Source organism: Herpailurus yagouaroundi, unplaced genomic scaffold, assembly GCF_014898765.1.
Source record: "Herpailurus yagouaroundi ecotype Mexico unplaced genomic scaffold, PumYag 214, whole genome shotgun sequence".
Classification (NCBI taxonomy): Eukaryota; Metazoa; Chordata; class Mammalia; order Carnivora; family Felidae; genus Herpailurus; species Herpailurus yagouaroundi.
This window is the reverse complement of record NW_024412445.1, coordinates 9,593,973-9,615,712: the sequence shown is the minus strand read 5'-3', so window position 1 is coordinate 9,615,712 and position 21,740 is coordinate 9,593,973. Positions and strand designations below refer to the sequence as shown.

General features: G+C 44.8%; 1 protein-coding gene across 1 annotated transcript in view; it reads left to right on the top strand.

Annotated features, from left to right (window-relative positions):
• The first annotated feature begins 11,933 nt into the window (after positions 1–11,933).
• The window catches only part of VOPP1 (VOPP1 WW domain binding protein), a 110,546-nt gene continuing 100,739 nt past the window's right edge, over positions 11,934–21,740 (top strand). Inside the window, exon 1 of the mRNA XM_040455083.1 lies at positions 11,934–12,214. Coding sequence (XP_040311017.1) covers positions 12,161–12,214 — 54 coding nt within the window. The 5' untranslated portion in view covers positions 11,934–12,160. The remainder of the gene's footprint in view (positions 12,215–21,740) is intronic.

Here is a 21,740-nt window from a genome sequence, read left to right as displayed (position 1 = left end):
AGGGAAAAGCTAACAGGGTTATTGAGTCCTCTGGTGAGGAGAAAGGGGGAAAAGAAAAGGCAAAGTCCCCCAGAACCACTAATGTCTGTACCAGGACCTTCTTCTCCTCACTTGGATATTTATTGCTTGGCACCGTCTCCTCACAGTGAATGAAAAACAATAAGATAAAGCCCAGGTCCTGTGGTACAAAACTGGCATAATTGAATGGGTTTACCATTTCCATAACTATAGTAACCCAAAGGACCCGATCTTCATGTCCAACCCTGAAAAGGTCCCATTTGACCATGAGTCCAGAGAATTATATTTTACAGATGCTCCCCCTAGTTACAGGATCAGAATGATGGGAGAAAAAGAAACAAAGTGAGAGGGGCCAACATGGAGAAGTAGGGGGACCAAATGTCCCGTGTCTCTCAAACAAAGAAGTGTAGAAGCCAAGGGACTTTGAGCACCAGAGCCTGGGAGGAAAAGAAACTGAATCTATTAGGAAGAAAATGGGAAAGCTGGAAAAAAGATAGGTGGGTAACTGAGAACTGGGGGAGATTAAAAAAGGCCAAGTGGGCACGGAGGGGTGGCACCCCCTTCTGCGGAGAGGCAAAGGGAGGAGAAAGAGTGGCTGGGGAAGTGCAGGACCGTATCTGGACAGGAGAAAGACCTCGGACTGAGACTGAGAGGGATCCGATCTGTAACTGCAGGGCTTTCTTTGGACTGGGGCCGGCTCCCTGTTCCGAAGTCCACCTGGAGAGGAGGGGAGCCAGGCCTGGGTGCGGTGGTAGGTCAGGGGCGCAGTCCGCAGCTGGAGAAAGTGGTTCCCTCCCCAGAGGGCTGCACGATAGTACAAAACCTGCCTGCATCAGCCACCCCGGGCACAGTGGCTGGGCCGAGGGTGCAGTCTGCAGGGGGACAAGGCCGCTGTCTCCCTGGAGTGCTGTGGGAAAAGACAAAGCCGGCCTGTGTCCGCCACCCCAGGGGCTTGCGGTGGCGAGGGTGGCGGCTCAGTCCGCAGGAGGAGAAGTCGGTCCTCCCTGAAGTGCGGTGACACAGACAAAGCCAGCGGGACCACATATCAGCCACACTGAGAGGCGCTTCTCCAGGGCCAGAGCACGCAGAGCAGGACTTTGAATCCTAGTCAAGCACAGGATCAGGGGAGTCGGTGGAGAGAGGGAAGACCGCCCCCTCTGCACCCGTGGCACAGTGAGGACAACTCAAACTGTCCACTGGGTCTGGCTCTGTGGAAAAGAGACTGGGGGATCACCATTCCCCCCCCCCCACACACACACACCACCACCACCAAGGCGGGGCCTCAGGGATCACTACCAGGCCCATAGTGGAGGTGGGTCCAGACCACACCAAACCACGTTCCTTTGCACTGGGTAACTGCTATATGGACTGGAGCGGCACAGACCCTGCGGACAGCTCGTCCCGACAAGCTATGCAGCATTGCCTGGATTAACTCTAGGTCAATTCTGGATATACAGATATATTCCCCCACCCCACCACCCCATTTCTCCTCCTTATCTCTTCTTTCCCTTGGCTGGTCACTCTGGTTATCGGTCTGTCTAAACAGACATTTAACCCATTATCTTCATACATGTTCTACACCTCCTTCTTTACACTCCTTTCTCTCTCTCTGGAATAACCAAACCATATAGTTTCTCTGTCTGGGTAACTGTATCCTCGTTTCGTTTTCCCCACCTCCTTCCTTAGTTTCCTTTCTCTCTCTCTGGATTAAGCCTTTTAGTCTCTCTGCCTAATCAATGTTTATTTTTTCTCCCCACCTCCACGCATTTCTCCCGTGGTATGTGCTCATCCATTAGCACTGCCTCCACTCTCTTCTTTACTTGTAGTTGGTGTTTTTGTTTTTGTTTTTTAGTCTTTAGGTTTTTGTTTTTGTTTATTTGTTCGTGTGTTTGTGTGTTTTTGTCTCCTGTTTGTCTATCTGTTTTCCTTTCCAGGGCTACTCCAAGGAAGAAATCAAGGCACATCTGGTGGAGGGTCCAAAAAATCACTACGAGTAGGGTAATAAAATAATCAAAGTCACAACAACAGAGAGCAAGTAACAATCCCTGAAAAAACACCTCCTGAAAGGCCAGGCCCTGGACAGTGTATGACCCTCCTTTAATATAGCAATGCTCACAGGTGCAGAGCACATAACAAGATTTGAACACTCATAAGGGATAGAAAACTAGCCAAAATGACGAAATGGAAGAATTCTCCTCAAAAGAAATTCCAGGAAGTAGCTACAGCTAACGAATTTACCAAAACTGATTTAAGCAATATAACAGAAAAAGAATTTAGAATAATAGTCATAAAATTAATCGCTGGGCTTGATAAAAGCATAGAGGACAGCAGAGAATCTATTGCTACAGAGATCAAGGGACTAAAAAATAGTCATGAGGAATTAAAAAATGCTATAAATGAAGTGCAAAATAAAATGGAGGTGAACACAGTTCAGATTGAAGAGGCAGAGGAGAGAATAGGTGGATTCAAAGATAAAATTGTGGGAAAAGAGGAAGCTGAGAAAAAGAGAGATAAAAAAAATCCAGGAGTACGTGGGAAAAATTAGAGAACTAAGTGATACAATCAAATGGAACAATATACGTATCATAGGAATTCCAGAAGAAGAAGACAGAGAAAAAGAGGCTGAGGGTGTATTTGAATGAATCATAGCTGAGAACTTCCCTGATCTGGGGAAGGAAACACGCATTGAAATCCAAGAGGTACAGAAAACTCCCTTCAGACATAACTTGAATCGATCTTCTGCACGACATATCATAGTGAAACTGGAAAAAGAAGGATAAAGAGAGAATTCTGAGAGCAGCTAGGGATAAACTGGCCCTAACATACAAAGGTAGACACAGAAGGGTAGTAGCAGACCTATCTACTGAAACTTGGCAGGCCAGAAAGAATGGCAGAAAGTCTTCAATGTATTGAACAGAAAAAATATGCAGCCGAGAATCCTTTAACCAGCAAGCCTGTCATTCAGAATAGAAGGAGAGATAAAGGTCTTCCCAAACAAAAACTGAAGGAATTCATCATCACTAAACCAGCCCTACAAGAGATCCTAAGGGAGATTCTGTGAGGGAAATGTTGCAAGGGCCACAAAGTACCAGAGACACCACTACAAGCATGAAAACGACAGACATCAAAATGACTCTAAACCCATATCTTTCAATAATAACGCTGAATGTAAATGGACTAAATGCTCCAACCAAAAGACATAGGGTGTCAGAATGGATAAAAGAAAACAAGACCCATCTATTTGCTGTCTACAAGAGACTCATTTTAGAGCTGAGGACACCTTCAGATTGAAAGTGAGGGGATGGAGAACTATCTATCATGCCACTGGAAGTCAAAAGAAAGCTGGAATAGCCATACTTATATCAGACAACTAGACTTTAAATTAAAGGCTGTAACAAGAGATGAAGAAGGGCATTATATAATAACCACAGGGTCTATCCATCAGGAAGAGCTAACAATTATAAATGTCTATGCACCGAATACAAGAGCCCCCAAATATATAAAACAATTACTCACAAACATAAGCAACCTTATTGATAAGAATGTGGTAATTGCAGGGGACTTTGATACTCCACTCACAGCATTGATTAGATCATCTAGACACAGGATCAATAAAGAAACAAGGGCCCTGAATGATACATTGGATCAGATGGACTTGACAGATATACTTAGAACTCTGCATCCCAAAGCAACAGAATATACTTTCTTCTCAAGTGCACATGGAACATTCTCCAAGATAGATCACATACTGGGTCACAAAACAGCCCTTCATAAGTATAAAAGAACTGAGATCATACCATGCACACTTTCAGACCACAATGCTATGAAACTTGAAATCAACCACAGGAAAAAGTCTGGAAAACCTCTAAAAGCATGGAAGTTAAAGAACACCCTACTAAAGAATGAATGGGTCAACCAGGCAATTAGAGAAGAAATTAAAAAATATATGGAAACAAATGAAGATGAAAATACAACAATCCAAACACTTTGGGATGCAGCAAAGGCAGTTCTGAGAGAAAAATACATCGCAATCCAGGCCTATCTCAAGAAACAAGGAAAATCCCAAATACAAATACTAACAGCACACCTAAAGGAAATAGAAGCAGAACAGCAAAGGCACTCCAAACCCAGCAGAAGAAGAGAAATAATACAGATCAGAGCAGATACAAACAATAGAGAATCAAAAAAAACAAAAACAAAAACAAAAACAAAAACAAAACAAAACTGTAGAGCAGATCAATGAAATCAAGAGTTGTGGGTTTTTTTTGAAAAAATAAACAAAACTGATAAACCTCCAGCCAGGCTTCTCAAAAAGAAGAGGGAGGTGACCCAAATAAATAAAATAATGAATGAAAATGGAATTATTACAACCAATGCCTCAGAAATACAATTATCAGGGAATACTATGAAAAATTATATGCCAACAAACTGGACAACCTGGAAGAAAGGGACAAATTCCTAAGCAACCACACACTTCCAAAACTCAAACAGGAAGAAATAGAAAACTTGAATAGACCCATAACCAGCGAAGAAATTGAATCAGTCATCAAAAATCTCCCAACAAATAAGAGTCCAGGATCAGATGGATTCCCAGGGGAATTCTACCAGGCATTTAAAGCAGAGATAATACCTATCCTTCTCAAGCTGTTCCAAAAAATAGAAAGGGAAGGAAAACTTCCAGACTCATTCTATGAAGCCAGCATTACTTTGATTCCCAAACCTGACAGAGACCTAGCAAAAAAAGAGAACTACAGGCCAATATCCCTGATGAATATGGATGCATAAATTCTCAATAAGATACTAGCAAATCGAATTCAACAGCATGTAAAAGGAATTATTCACCATGATCAAGTGGGATTCATTCCTGGGCTGCAGGGCTGGTTCCATATTCACGAATGAATCAATGTGATGCATCACATTAACAAAAGAAAAGATAAGAACCATATGATCCTGTCAATCGATGTAGAAAAAGCATTTGACAAAATTCAGCATCCTTTCTTAATAAAAACCGTCGAGAAAGTCGGGATAGAAGGAACATACTTAAACATCATAAAAGCCATTTATGAAAAGCCCACAGCTAACATTATCCTCAATGGGGAAAAACCGAGGGCTTTCCCTCTGAGATCAGGAATATGACAGGGATGTCCACTCTCACCGCTGTTGTTTAACATAGAGTTGGAAGTTCTAGCATCAACAATCAGACAACAAAAGGAAATCAAAGGCATCAAAATTGGCAAAGATGAAGTCAAACTTTTACTTTTTGCACATGACATGATGTTATACATGGAAAACCTAATAGACCCCATCAAAAATCTGCTAGAACTGATACATGAATTCAGTAAAGTCGCAGGATACAAAATTAATGTACAGAAATAAGTGGCATTCTTATACACTAATAATGAAGCAACAGAAAGACAAATAAAGAAATTGATCCCATTCCCAATTGCAACAAGAATCTTTTACAGGCAGCAAATGGATAAGTCTTATTTGTTTATCCATTCCATCACTCTATTTCCTTTGCTTGGAGTGTTAAGTCATTTAGTCCATTTACATTCAAAGTCATTCTTGATAGCTATGTAATTATTGCCATTTTATTACTTCTTTTATGGTTCTTTTTGTAGTTCTTTGTTCCATTATTCTCTTGCCTTCGCCTTTATTCTCTTCTCCTTCTTCTCTTGCTGGCTTTCTTTAGTGATATACTTGGATTCCTTTCTTTATTTTTTGTATATCTATTACTGGTTTTTGATTTAAAGTTACCATTAGGTTTGTGTCTAGCAGTCTGCATATGGCAGTCTATATTAAGTTGATGGTCACTTAAACTTGAACCCTTTCTTCACTTCCCCCAGCCTTCCAGGTATATGATATCATACTTTAATCCTTTTATTTTGTGAACCCCTTAATTTCTTTTTGTATACGTACTTCATTTTACTGCTTTTGTGCTTTCCACGTTCCTTACTCCTGCTCATGTTTTTTCCTTTCCACTCAGAGAATCCCCTTTAACATTTATTGTAAGGTTGGCTTAATGGTTATGAATTCCTTTAGCTTGTGTTTATCTGGGAAACTCTTTATGTCTTCTTCTATTCTGAATGATAGACTTCCTGGATACAGTATTCTTGGTTGCAGCTTTTTTTTTATCCTTTCAGAGCTTTGATTATATGATGACTCTCCTCTGGCCTGCTATGTTTCTGCTGGAAAATCAGCTGATAGCTCTGTGGGGTTTCCCTCATATGTAACTGTCTTGCTTTCTTTTACTGCTTTTAAAGTCTCTCTTTATCACTACAGTTTGCCCTTTTAATTACCATGTGTCTTGGTGTTGGAGCCTCTTTTTGTCCTAGACCTGGATTTCTGTTTCCTTCCCCAAATTTAGGCAGCTTTCAGCTTTGTTTTCTTCAATAAATTTTCAGACCCCTTTTGTCTCTCTTTTCCTTCTGGGACCCGTATCATGCAAATTTCATTACACTTTGTGGTGTCACGGAGTGCCATTATTTATTTTCATTTTTTAGTATTCTTGTTGCTCCTCTCATTTTGCTTCTTTGTTTTCCATTACTCTGTGCTCCAGATCGCTTATCTGTTCTGAAACCTGAATCTGTGTCCTTATGAAGGAGAAGTCCTGTGGTCCCCTGTAGTGCAATGTCCCCTCATCACCTGATCATGGTGCTTCAGGGTGTCTCATGTGTGTGGTGCATGTATCCTGCTGTTGTGGCTGAGCTGTTTTTGCCTTCAGTCCAGTCATCTGCAATGGTTCTCTTTGCCTGTTGTGGATAGGGTTTGGGCCCTGTGTTGTTGATGGGCCAGTGGGCTTGTGTTGAGTCTGACCTGGCATTTGTCAGAACCACAGTCGCACTGAATTCCAAGGTACTCTCTCCCTGTGTTGTCCTCTGAGAAGCCTTCATTGGTGGACAGGGCCTGAAGTCAGACAAAATGTCTGCCCCCAGTTGACTCCACTGCTGGGTCCACAGTGGAACATGTGTTGATGGTTATCTTGCCCTCTTCCCCAGGTGGGAGTCACTTTGGAGCTGTGTTGGACTTCGTGCAAGCTGCATGCACACTGCTACGCTTGTGGCACCACTTTGGATGGACTCCTCCTGAGGGTGTGTTGGATGGGGCAAGTCTGCAGGAAAACACAGAGTGTGGCATGCAGGGTTAGCCAGGCTTGCACAAGTACACTGTGGGAGCAGATCTCCAGCTGCTTTGTAGAACTACCAGGGGTATCTCAGCAAGGGAATGCTGGTGTGGAGTGCTCTTTTAGCAAGCTCGGTGGAGAGCGCTTTGAATATCACTGGTTTCCACAGGTGTTTGTGTGTTTATCTGTGGGCGTGGGGTGGGCAGCGAGAAGGAAATGGCATCCACCAGCTCTTCTGTTCCTGGGTAAGTGTTCTATCCTCTGCTCCTCCAGCACATGTTCTGAGATTACTAAATAAATCTCTTTCCCATATACCCCAGGAATTTTTCAAACTTCTCCTCCTCCTCCTCCTCTTCCTCCTCCTTCTCCTCCTCCTATTGCTCCTCCTCCTCCTCCTCCTCCTCCTCCTCCTCCTTCTTCTCCTTCTCCTTCTTTTTAATTTGAGATGGGGAAGACTGGAGGGGTAGAGAGAATCTTAAAATTCTCAGATCATGACCTGTGCCTAAATCAAGAGTCTGACACTCAACCGACTGAGCCACCCAAGTACCCTCAAATGCTATTTCTATGCTTTATCTCAGTGGTGTTGTTTGTTGTATTGTCTCTTCTTCAAGTACAAGGACTCAATTTTCCATCACCCTTCAGCTCTCCCAGAGCCAAGATCACTGATTTTAAAGTTTCAGGTGTTAGGCCTCACTGATTGTAAAAACTTGTGGAGTTAAGCCTCTCTGGGTTTCACAGCCAAATGTTACAGGGATTCATATTCCCAGTATGGGTCCCTGTGACTCAGGTGCCTGGTGTGGGATCTGTTCTTTTCCCATTTTTCTGCCTGTGGGGTCCCTCCCTCCCATAGACAAATAGCATACGATCTCACTCCTATGTGGAATTTAAGAAACAAAACAAAGGAACAAAGCAAAAAAATAAAAAATAAAAGAGAGAGAGAGAGAGACAAACCAAGAAACAGACTCTTAACTACAGAGAATAAACTAATGGCTACCAGAGGGCAGGTGAGTGGGGCATGGGTGAAATAGGTAATGCGCAATAAAGACTACACTTCTCATGATGAGCACTGAGTAATATATAGAATTGTTAAATCTCTATATTGTACACCTGAAACTAATATAGAACTGTATGTTAACTATACTGGAATTAAAATAAAAAACTCAAAACAATAAAAATACAAAAATAAGGAGAAAAGGCATATACTATATGGAATAGTGACACTTTCACGAGTAGTAGGAAATGCATTTTTTTTTTTAAAGACCTAGTAGGGTTGGGTCGCCTGGGTGGCTCAGTTGGTTAAGCGTCGGAGTTTGGCTCAGGTCATGATCTCACAGCTTGTGAGTTGAGCCCTACGTGAGGCTCTGTGCTAACAGCTCAGAGCGTGGAGCCTACTTTGGATTCTGTGTCTCTCTCTCTGCTCCTCCCCTGCTCTCTCTCTCTCTCAAATATAAATAAACATAAAAAAATTAAAATAAAAAAAGACCAAGTAGGGTTATCCTTGCAGAACCAATCTATGGAGCGTCAAAGCTACCATCATTGTTCTGCTTTTTTAAATCTGATTATAAAAATCTATGCTTATGGCCTAAGTCCTTAACTCCGAACTTTCCCATTTCTCACCGAATCTTGTCAATTTTTCATTCACTAATTCTCTTACATCAGCCATGTTGGGGGGGGGGGGGAAGCTGTTTCTCTACCGTCTTAGGCTAATTCATTGAGGACTTGCAAATTAAACTGAAATGGTAGGTTAAAAGGAGAAAAAAAGATTTATTCCTATGTAGAGAAGAACTTACAAAAAAGAGTAGCTAGCTTACTACATGATTACCGTTAGAGGCTTACATATCTTAGTAGGAGAAAGGGAGTGGGGGAAAGAGCTTCTGTGGGTAGAACAAATAGGTTTGTTTATAAAAAGACAATGGATGGGGCACCTGGGTGGCTCTGTCAGTTAAGCATCCAACTTCAGCTCAGGTCATGATCTCACAGTTCGTGAGCCTGAGCCTGGAGCCTGCTTTGGATTCTGTGTCTCCATCTCTCTCTGCCCTCCCCACTTTACGCTCTGTCTCTCTCACTCTCAAAAATAAACAAACATTTAAAAAAATAACAGGGCAGTGGAATTTTAGGAGAACAAATGGGAGATAAGAAAGTTTTTTCTTTTCATCATGATAAGTGTATTCTGTAATCTCCATCACCTATTCCAACCATACCCCCTCCCACACACACTTCCCCTCTGGTAAACATCAGTTCATTCTCTATTGTTAAGGGTCTGTTCTTGGTTGGTTTGTTTCTTTCTCTTTTTTCCCTTTGTTTATTTGTTTTTTCCTTAAATTCCACAGAAGTGAGATGATACGGTATTTGTCTTTTTCTGACTGACTTATTTTGCTTAGCATTATACTCTCTATCTCTATCCATGTTGTTGGAAATGGCAGTATTTCATTCTTTTTATGGCTAAGTAATATTCCATTTTACATATACCACTTCTTCTTTATCCATTCACCTGTCTGTGGATACTTTGACTGCTTCTGTATCTTAGCTCTTATAAATAATACTGCAATAAACATAGGGATGCATGTATCCCTTTGAATTAGTGCTTTTGTATTTTTGGGGTAAATACCCAGTGGTGTGATTCCTGCATTGAAGGGTAATTCTATTTCAATTTCTTGAAGGACCTCCATATTCTTTTCCACAGTGGCTCCACCCATTTACATTCCCATCGACAGTGCATGAGGGTACCTTTTTCTCTGTATCCTCACAAACACTTGTTGTTTCTGGTGTTTTGGTTGAGGTAGGAAGAGTTTTGTTTCTGTGGGAGTGAGTGTTCTTTTCATAATTTTTCATGGCTATGAAACGTTCCCAGAGAGGGGATTTATGATAGATTTATTCTCAATCTTCTTCCCATGAGTAGACGCACTCAGTAGACTGGCCTTTCCAGCAGTTGCTGCTTTGAGTCACATCAGAGAAGCTCTGAGAAGATTCTTCTGTTGGATCTCCTATGTCTTTAGATCATAATAATCTCCACACCCACTCTGGGGTTCTGAGTGGTTTTCTGAGTCAGCCCCTCCCCTTTCCTTTACTCCAACATCCTCACCTCAGTAACAGACTAGCCTCCTTACAAAGTTGACAAGTAAGGACCTTTAGGTGGTCACCCCGGCATAGACCTTAGATTCTCGTGTTGCCGTCTGTTTGCTCAAAAGTGGAAATTAGACAGCTGAAAATAGGGAAGGTGTGGCTAGGCCAGGAGTAATTCCACTCTTATTTCTATAAGGAATGACTCCTCCAGTCTGCAAGGGAAATCCACAAAGACTAAGCACATGAGAACAGGCAAAAGCTATGGACTCGGTGCTTGGGACAGCAAGGGAGTCTGCCACTATCTCTCGTATTTGGCAGAGACTCCAAGTCAGGCAGAGGAATAGGAAAGCGTCAAGGCAGAAAAAAAGGGAAGGCTTCTAGGATGCCCCGACTTAAGTGGAGGCTGTTGTCATGGAGAAACTGTAGGTGAGGTAACTAGAGGTGGGCCATACTATGGGATGGATTAGGGGAGTATAAGTGGCTTTCTCCAGTTGATTCTAAATTGAAAGTGGGGACACAATGTATACAAGCTTCTGCCAGTCTGACTTTGAGATAGTGGCCTGGCCATTGTAGGTAACAGGTTGGTTTCCTGAGCTAATAATTGCCACAGATTGCGGGTCCTATTTTGTCTTTGAATTCAAGTTCTACCACATGTAGAGAGGAGCACAGGGCCTCACTGCACTGATCCTGTTTGAAAGTTCCCAGGGCCCTGGCTGCTGGTAACTTAGGGCCTTCACTTAGTAGTGCCATTCAGTTGTCCTGCCTCCCTTTAGGTCTCTGCTGCTGACAATTTGCCATAGAGGCCTGGCCTGCCTCTCCTATTCCCAGTGACACCTGCCATACCTCCTAAATGTGTCATGCAATTTATTTTTCTTCCTGGCCACGTACAACTTCACATACCTTTCTCTCTTTATTCTAATTATCCATTACCCCTCCCTCACTGGATTGAAGTCTACACTTCAAACTAGAGGGTAAGCTACCATGTCTGTTTTGTTCACTGCTATTATCCCCAAGGACCACAAGAGTACTCAACTGAAAGAAGGTGTAGACACATATTGGTGGAATAAATGAAATCCATGTCTATCATTCAGGCAGACTCCATGTGAGGAGAGATGAGCTTTGCACGGGGGACTCCAGGTCGAGCCCAGTCGCTCGTGTATTTGCTTCCTGTGACAACCCAAAAGCCCAGGTTCTGGGATCTTCCCTCATCAGGGGCAGCTGAGTAGGCCTGGGGCATGTCTAGTCCTGTCCCAAACAACAGATCAGAGAATTTCTTGCAACTGCCAGTCACATCCTCCTTGAGAGTTGTTGTACTAGAGTTGTCTTCACCTTGTTACTTTTTCAGAAATTTGTGCGCTCTCATGGTCTTTCCTCAGGGAAACAGCCTGGCCAGCCAGCCCTTACCCTATTACCAATTCCTGGAAGCAACCAGCCATCATCTAGAACCAGGTAGAGGACACACAGGAGAGATACCAGGCTAGGAGGAAAGCATCACAAAGTTTCACCTTTTTTGTTTTTAATTTTTCTTAATGTTTATTTATTTTTGAGAGAGACAGACAGAACGCAAATGGGGGAGGGGCATAGAGAGAGGGAGACACAGAACCTGATGCAGTCTCCAGGCTAAAGCTGTGTCCCCTGCCTGTGCTTGGATCCCTGTGCCTACCAGTGCGTGCCAAAGAGGGCGTGCCAGGAGCGTGCTCGCGCGCGCGCGCGCGCTTGCGCGCGCGCGCGCGCGGTTGCTTCCAGGCCGGGGGCGGAGCGCAGAGAGGGCTGAGCTGTAAGTGCTCCCCGTACTGGTTCTGCGACCTCAAGCCGCACGGAGACCCCACCTCCTCCCACCCCGGGCCTGCTGGGAACTAACGCCCTCCCTGCCCTCTTGACCGTCTCACGGGGGACGTGCTGCTGACTGGCGCCTGCGACCTGGTAGCGGGACACACCCAGAGAGGACTCGGAGCCATGAGCCGCCAGCCCCGGAGGGTGGCGGCCCTGCTGCTCGGGCTGCTCCTGGAGGTAGGGGCTGAGGTGGGGGCCGCGCTACACGGGGGCACCTCTTGGATTGGCTCGTGGAGCGCAACCACTGCCAGGGGCTGAGCGCGGTGCGATGCCCAGATGCCCCAGAAGACCATCTGTGAGAACCCTAAAGGTCCAGGGGCTGAGAACCACAGCCTCCCTCCAGTACCTTCATAAGTCCCAGGGCTGAGTATGTAGGGATCCTGGTAACAAGGTCCCATCAGGGTTTCCGCCTGCCCCTCTCTGTCTTCCCCTTCCATTCCCACCCGACCCCGCCTGCCCTACCCCACCTCCCCTCCCTTGTGCTCAGGGGTTCTTGTTGCTCTCCTTTCTCTGGTGGTCTGGAGGACTCAGGAGTGACCTTTATGCATTGTAGCCATCCCACCCTGCCCTTTCCCTCCAGGAGGAGGGCCCCAGATCCAGTGGGGGGGTTAGGCTCCAGGGGGGGGGGGGGGGGGGCGGTGGTCCAGGAGCTGCGCAGGCGCAGAGTCAGGCCCGCTGTGTGCAGTGGGTTGGAGGGTGGAGGTGCGAACACGCAGACCTGCGGTTGTGGGAAAACGTCAAGGCAGGGCCAGGGATGTCGCAGCCAAGAGCAGGAGGAAACATTCCTGCCTGTGAAAATGAAGCACAGGGACCTCAGATTCCAGAGAAACATTACAGGGAGAGTCAGGGTGGTGGGCCTGAGTTGCGGGAGGCCAGCCAGGGACTGTGTTGAAAGGGTTGAGAGTGGAAGCAGCAGGTGAACACAGGCCTCCTGCCTCCCCCCTCCACACCCGCTACCCTGCCCCGCCCAGCCCCGCCCCGCCCCTGGTGGCGGAGTTGCACCCTCTGATGGGGAGGGGGAGATCCCACCCCGCTTTTGGCTAAAGGGGGTCCTCTATCTTGGGAGTCAATGGGACTCTGGGGTAGGAGTCTGGATTAGGGGAAGTGCAACTCCCTGGTGAGCTCTTCATTTCTGAAGGCAATTTGCATTCAATCAATGAACTCTGAGCAAATGGGCCAGGAATAAGTGGCGCTTCTTTCTTTTAGAGGGTGGTCCAGACTCTTTCGTACTTGGAGATGTGTGCTGAAGAGAACTGGGTGTTGTGGATGGAGTTCAAAGTCATCTTTTTGGGAAATGTTGGGTGGGAACGTCTACTTTGCACTCTGGCGAGGAAGGTGGATGGAAAAGCTCCTTGTTCCAGGCAGACTTGTGGGTTTTGTTCTTCCTATCCGTGGGGCGTGGTGCTTCATGGTTCCATAGAGCACCTCCTGTCTTGCATTCGTTCCGTGTTTCAAGAGTTTCAGACCTTAGGAATCACATCTCCTCCGGGACTCACCAGGCAGCAAGAGGGAGAAGTGACTCAGAGCCCACCAGGTCCCTAGAAGCCAGTGCATGTGTACTTGAGCAGGCAGTGCTCGTCTCTCAGCCTCCTTTGGAAATGAGGTCTTGAGCAAACGCTCTTTCATTGCATGGGTTCTACCTCTGTCAGGTTGTTGGGGTTTGTGTTTGTGCGTTACACTTACAGTGCGTTACACTGTGTAAGTGTCTGCGGTGCCATGTCCTGTATGGAGTCCTGACCGTGTTAGGGACCCAGTTCTTTCCAAAGACACTGTTTTCTTGCATTGGAATTTCTCATTTCAACAGAGTTTTCCAATCCTGTCTCAAAGGCTGAAAACATCCTGAAGGCAGCACCGTGACCTTACTGAAAGCAAAAGTCTAAGAACTGAGGCTTTCCCAAACTTACATATCAATCTGACTGGTACTTTATGTTTTCAGTAAGATGGTGTGGTGTAGGCCACTTTCAGCAGCTGAGGCTCCTAAGCATCTATTTTGTCCCCAGGGGGTGAGTTGTCTCTGTCAGGAATTAAGGAGATTATTATTATCTTTAATATCATTATTTTCATTATTACCATTATTATTATATTTTGCACAACCCATTTCATGGAATTTGATACATGAGCTAGATATCTGAGACATTTTCTTCTTAAATTAGTTGCCCTGAATTTCATCTAAAATTGGTTGTTGTCAGCGTACCTTTGATGCTTTTCAAGTCTTGAACCGCCTCCATAAACGTGCTGTCCCGGTTGCCATATATGTGAGGAGGCAGAGTCTCTTGACCTGAAGCACATCAAAGTATCCAGGGAGATCTTTGGCAGCCTCTCACAGTCCACTGCACCCTGGCCTGGTTCGTGGCCTTTGTTTCTTTGTTCTGCTTGCACTGGTTTCATGGTACTTGTGGAGCAGTGGATCCTGCACCCCCTGGGATAAGGTGGTTCTTCCATTGTGGCCCTCCCTGCAGCACTCTGTTCTGGCACTCTGTTCCTAGCCGGCACCACCCAGAATCAGGCAGGGGGGTTTTCTTTTTACCAGCGGGAAGTCCTGAGTAGGGAGGGGGAGCCGGACACTGTCTGGGGAAGGACGGGATACCTCCCCTGCCTCACCATCCCCAGCAGTTCCCTTAGGTGCTGGCCACGAGAGGACTGCCTATGCGTGTTTGTTTTCCTTGGTCTTATCCCACCTTGGTAGAGCGCTTAGCCTGTTCCAGGCACTGTTCTGAGCACTTTAGAGATCTTGGCTGTTGACACAGAGTACCTTGGCAAGGACTCTCATCCCCATTAGTATTTCCAATGGAAGATGTGAAAGAATGTGTGCCTGGGGTCACTGCTGTGAAACGGGAGGACTCGAGGCATGAAGCCAGGCAGTCGGGCTCCACGTGAGCGTGCTGCACCGCTGGCTTTCCCACTGCTGCCTGTCGAGAGGCAGGGAAAGCATTTGCACGTAGCGTGCATGTCCTGAGAGCAGAGGTGGGTTTGGAGACGTGAGTGTCCCCTGAAGTGGTGAATCCAGCAAAATAGGCTCTAGGGACTGAGTCACGCTTTCTGTGGGGAACCCTATGATTTCACATCCAGCCGGAGAGACTTTGGAGAGTGACATGTGGGGCTCTTAGTGAGTGTGGTGGCACAGCGGGGGGCATGGGTCAGCGGGACCTTCCTAGGCCCCCCCCCCCCCCCCGGTGCTGTGCTCCCCCTGAAACCCAGGCAGGGCTGGAAGGAGGAACAGGTTGTTGATGGCACCATTCCTTCCGCAGGGAGGCTTCTTGGGAGCTGGTGACTGAAGTGACCTTTGCTTTGGGGTGAACTCAGAGTTCCCCCTCTGAATTGCACAAGAAGCGGCTGAGGGCCCTCATTTCACGCGGTCCACACTCCCCGTCGCCCCGTGTGCCAGTCGCCAACGTCGCAGGCGCCCAGGTCGTGAACGTGGTCCCCCAGTATGGGAACCCCAAAGTCGTTTCTGCATCCTCAAATGCTAACGTTCTCTGCTTGTATCCTGCGCCCTGGCTGGTCCGAGACCCTGAGCACAGGGCCTGCAGGAAGGGTGAAGGGTGCGAAGCTGTCTCCTGGTAGGTAGGGTAGGTAGCTGTGGTGAGGTCGTTCCTGGTGGCCTGCACTCAGCTGCAGGGCACCTTGGAACCCAAAGCCACGACATTTCCAATGGGACAAAGTGTGCTACAGGTGGAACCTGGGGAGTCATCAGGCCCTAAGGGTAGGCAGTCATGACCTTTATCCGTGGGGCTTTTGATCAGAGAGCCCTCTTTTCTAGATATTGTCAGGGCAGCCTCTTTGGAAGACAGAGGACAGGTTGTGGACACTTGTATAGCATCCTTCCCGTTGGTATGTGTTGTAAGGGCTCTGACCTTGCGGAAATGGGCGTGGATGGATGGAGTGGACTCCTGAATGGAACCTTCCCCGGGCGCCTGGGTGGCTCAGTGGGTTCAGCTTCCGACTTGGGCTCAGGTCATGATCTCGTGGTTCCTGATTTCCAGCCCTGCGCTGGGCTCTGTGCCGACAGCTCAGAACCTGGAGTATGCTTTCAGATTCTGTGTGTGTCTCTCTCCCTCTCTGCCCCTCCTCCACTGGGTTTCTCTCTCTCTCTCTCTCTCTCTCTCTCTCTCTCTCTCTCTCTCTCAAAATTTAATAAACATTTAAGAAAATTAAAAAGAAAAATTAATATAACTTTCCCCAGGGTAGGTGCTAGGCATTCTGTCACATCCATTCATTCACTGGATGAGTAATGAACTCTACTGGGTTATATTATTATTATTATTATTTTAGGCTTTTTTATTTGTTTTGAGAGAGAGAGAGAGAGAGAGAGAGAGAGAGAGAGAGAATGTGTGTGCCTGTGAGCAGGGTTAGTGCAGAGAGAGAGGGAGATAGAGAATCCTAAGCAGGCTCTGCCCTGTTAGCTGCTTTTTTAATGTTCATTTTTGGGAGAGAGAGTGAGAGACAGGAAGAGAGAGAAAGCCAGTGGGGGAGGGCCAGAGATGGAGAGATAGACACACAGCATCTGAAGCAGGCTCCAGGCTCTGAGATGTTAGCACAGAGCCTGACAGGGGGCTTGAACCCACGAACCATGAGGTCATGACCTGAGCTGAAGTCAGAGGCTGGCTTAACCAACAGAGCTATCCAGGCGCCCCAACTACTGGGTTACTTTCCTTAAGGGAGTGCATTAGTATCTTTCTAATTCTGCCCTGGATCCCAAACTGGAAACCTTTAAGTGAGGCTCCCATGTGTTTGAAAGTTGTTCCCACAAAAGGACAACCCTTCTTAGGCTTGAAACTTCCAGAGAGTGTTGGAAAGTGAATGTTGTTTTTTGAAACTAAGGAAAATAAGAGGATTACTAAGTAGTTTCCTAAAGTTCTGTGTATTTTGATGTCTGGGAGTCTAGAAATTAGAACCAAGTCATGTTTAAGTGTGTTTTTATTTTTTTGCCAAATACTTCTTGTGCCCTGGGATGCCAACAATCGTGGCAGCCCTTGGATGCCAATTCTCTGAAATAAACCTTTTCAGCCCTCCCACTCTGTAGAGTGGCAACTGGCCACTCTGTAGAGTGGCAATCTGGGCAACATGGGATTTCAGTGAAAAAGAGGACTGTAGGGAGTTTGTTATCGCTGGAAGCTCCATAGGTGGCTGGGAGCTGGTGGATGGCAGTTGAACCTAGTGGTAAGGCCTTGTTCTGAAGCAGGGAAAACCTGTCTCCAGGTATGTGAGGAGGGCCAGGGGCCTTGGGACCAGACTTGGGGCTCTAACTGGCCCTTGCTTTCTTTTGGCTTGTGCACAGCTATAAGGCCAGCTGGGGGGAAGTGACTCTAGAAGTCTATTGATTGGGCTAGTGGTCACTTGATTATCTAGCCATGGGATGACAAGTAATGTTTCTAGAATTCACGTTAATCATCTCCTGTTGATGAGGCCTCTCAAATGCCACCCTTCAGGAAGCCTATCTTGATCACCCTATGTAAAATTCCAACCCATTCTCCTCCCAGACCCCTTGCTCAGACCAATTCCCTCCTTCCTGTGTATCTGTTACTTTCAGAATCTGATGCAATTAACTTTAGAGGGGCAAAGGTTTTCTCCATTTTGTTGACTGAAATATCTCTAGCTCCTAGAATAGTACCTGCCACAGAGTAGGACTCAGTAAATATTTGAATGAGTTAATAGATCCTTGAGTAATGACCTTGGGTGAAGGAACTGAATAGGTGTAAGGTAGGAGAGCGGAAGATCATTGATTAGCTGTGGACTCTGAAGCGTGGAGTGCTGTACTAGCCTGTACTTCCTTAGCTGTAACCTATTTGGACACCTGCAGTAATGGAAACAATGCATCCACTTCTTGGGCAACTTAATTGTTAAAGTTTTCTGTTATATTGAGGAGAAATGTCTACATTATTTTTAACCTGGCTCTAGTTCTGCATTCTTGGGCTTTTCAGAAGGAATAGAATCACAATGTCAGCCCCTCAGCATTTGAACACAGCTTATTATAGTCCCCAGTGTGTTCTTCTCAAGGTTCATTTCCTTCTGTCATTTCTCCAAGGATGTGCTTTTGAGTCCTCTCATGGTCCTCACAGCTGCCCTTTGAAAAGTCTGTCAAACTGTGAAAATAGTTGGTCCTAGGAAAAGTCCACTCAAAGTAAATCTAGTGTTTTTTTAAAAAAATAATAATGTTTATTTTTGAGAGAGAGACAGAGATGGAGCATGAGCAGGGGAGGAGCAGAGAGAAGAGAGAGACAGGAATCCAAAGAAGGCTGCAGGCTCCGAGCTGTCAGCACAGAGCCTGATGCAGGGCGCGAACTCAACGGACCGTGAGATCATGACCTGAACCGAAGTCCGATACTTAACTGACTGATACAGCCAGGTGCCCCCAAAGTAAATCCACTTAAGGACCAGAATTTTGTAGTTAATAGTGAGGGAAAAACAAAGCCCAAATTATAAAAATAAGTTAGGGGCGCTTGGGTGACTCAGTCAGTTGAGCATCTGACTCTTGATTTTGGCTCAGGTCAGGATCCCAGGGTTCTGAGATCGAGCCCTGCCTCAGGCTCCACATGGAGCCTGCTTAAGATTCTCTCTGTCTTTCCCTCTTCCCCTCTCCCTTGCTTGTGCAATCTCTTTCTCTCTAAAATAAAAAAAAAAAAAATTAAAATAAGTGAATTTTATCTAAGTATTCATTTTTAGAATTTTAGAATGTTTTACAATTTTAGAATTTTAGGGGTGGGGGAAGAGATTAATTTTTGTGACAAAAAATATGTGATGAATAATATTCAAGTCTTCACTTGACATTGAAAGTCAGAGGAATGATCATAGTAAATTTTTTTCTTTTTTTTTTTTTCCCAAAATTATTTGCTCTAGTAACCAACCCTCCACCCACAACGTACACTTCTAGCTTCTCTTGGTGTTTTTTATTCCTACCATTCTCCTTTGAGCATCTGTTGGGTCATTATTGTGGCTAAACTGCCAGATTCTTTGTCTCTTTCATAGGCTTCATTAGGTACTGCATCTTTGTGAGATCTGCGAGATCATTTTGCTGTCCATTTGTGTGGTATTTGTGTTGTACTTTCCTATGATCCTGTTGCCAAAGATTGATTCTAGAGCTGCTTTCGTTAAGTGGGCTGGGTTGTTGGTGCACTGCTAAGAAAGAATGAGTTCAGTGGGAAGTATATTTTGCCATGAAGTCTTTGGCTTGCCTCCTATGTCTTCCCATTATGTCTTATTTGAACGTTCAGGACACTCTGTTCTATAGGCGTGATCTGACTGGCTCTATCAGAACCCTCCTGTGGACCTTGTCATATGCAGATAAGATAAGCCAAGAGATTCACATTGAGTTTTCAGTGACATTGAAATCTTTTTGACAAGGGCTCCCGATAACCCACAAGTCCTCACAACAGTTGTGGAGATGTATACTATAATTTATATTTTTTAAGACTGAAATTGAGGTCTATATATTTATTGTAATTCAACTCACATTAACATTCTTTATCGCATCTTGTTAAACTTGTCAACATCTGGGGGCGCCTGGGTGGCGCAGTCGGTTAAGCGTCCGACTTCAGCCAGGTCACGATCTCGCGGTCTGTGAGTTCGAGCCCCGCGTCAGGCTCTGGGCTGATGGCTCAGAGCCTGGAGCCTGTTTCCGATTCTGTGTCTCCCTCTCTCTCTGCCCCTCCCCTGTTCATGCTCTGTCTCTCTCTGTCCCAAAAATAAATTAAAAAAAAAAAAGTTGAAAAAAAATAAACTTGTCAACATCTGTTTGGGTGGTGTCTCAGTCCATTCGGCCTGCTCTAACAAAATTGAACACAGAAATTTCTTTCTTATGGCTCTGAAGGCCGGGAAGTCTAAGATCAAGGCCCCAGCATGGTTGAGTCCTATGAGGGCCATCTTCCTGATTCATAGCCAAACACCTTCTGGCTGTGTTCTCACTTGGTAGAAGGAGCAAGGGGTCTCTGTGGCATCTCTTTTATAAGAGCACTAATCCCATTCATGAGGCCTTGTTATCTAATCACCTTCCAGAGGCCCCACCCGCTAATACCATCACATCAGGCATTAGGATTCCAATCTATGGATTTTGAGGGGAAATGAACATATGGATGTTAGCAGATGATGACATGACCATGTGTTATAGAATCTCCACTGTTTTCTAATTCTAATTCATAATGCTGCTATTAACACTGGGGTGCATTATGAATAATAGCTAAATTACGGAAAGAGCCCACAAGTCCATTGACTCATGAATGGGTAAAGAAGATACGGATGTATATCTATGTACATACACACAAACACATACACATATGCACAGACAGATACAATGGAATATTACTCAGCCATCAAGAAAAGTGAAATCTTGCCATTTGCAATGAAGTGGATGGAATTAGAATGTATTATACTAAGCAAAATAAGTCAAAGACAAATCCCATATGATTTCACTCATGTGGAATTTAAGAAACAAAACAGATGAACACATGGAAGAAAGAGGGCAAACCATGGAACAGCCTCCTTACTTACAGAGAACAAAGTGAGGGCTGCTGGAGGGGAGTTGAATGGGAGCATGGGTTAGATGGGTGATGGGCATTAAGGAGGGCACTTGTTTTGATGAGCATTAGGTGTTATATATAAGTGATGAATCACTGAAGTGTACTCTTGCAACTAAGATTACACTGTATGTTAACCAACTGGAATTTAAATAAAAACTTGAAAATAAAAATAAATAGACAAATAGATAAGATGCTGGTGATGATGTGATAACTAGCAGTTACTAGTTTGCTTAGTATGTGTCAAAAACTGGTTCTTAAAACTGATACTTGTAAGTTTTATCTTTATTCTCTTTTCTTTATCTCTCTTTTCTTTATTCCCTTTTGTTTCCAGCTTTACTAAGGTACACTTGCCAAATAAGTTTTATGTGTTTAAGGTGTATGATGTGATATTTCGATATATGTATGCACTGTGACAACATTACTACCGTCAAGCTAATTAACGTATCAGTCACCTCACATAATTATCCTTTATGTATGTGTGGTGAGAACACTTCAGATCAACTCTCTCAGCAAATTTCATGTCTACAATACGGTTTCATTAACTGTAGTCACCATGCTGTACTGTGGCCGTCCAGACCTTATTCATCCTGCCCTGAATATTTGTACCCTTTGAATAATATTTCCTCATGTTCCTCTTCTCCCATCTTGATGACTACTGTTCTATTCTCTGGTTTCATGAGTTTGATTTTTTAAGATTCCATATATAAATGGAATACTGTCATATTTTTTCACGTGTCTGGCTTATTTCAATTAATATACTGTACTCCAGGTTCATTCATGTTGTGAAAATGGCCGAATCCCTTTCTTTTTAAAGCAGGGATAATGTTATATTTTTTCCATATAACTTTGCAAAGATACATTCATGCATTGACACTTTGGTTGTTTCCTTAGCTATTGTGAGTAATGCTGCAATGAACATGAGGGTTCAGACATCTTTCCAAAACAGTGATTTTATTTCTTTTGGATATATACCCAGAAGCGAGATCACTGGATCACATAGAAGTTCTCTTTTTTAAAGTTTTGAGGAAGCTCCCTAGCATTTTCCCTAATGGTTGTACCAATTTATATTCCCACCAAGAGTGTACAGCCATTCTCTTTTTTTTTAAGTTTTTGTTTTTTTTGTTTTGTTTTGTTTTTGTTTTTGAGAGAGAGAGAGAGAGAGAGAGAGAGAGAGAGAGAGAGAGAGAGAG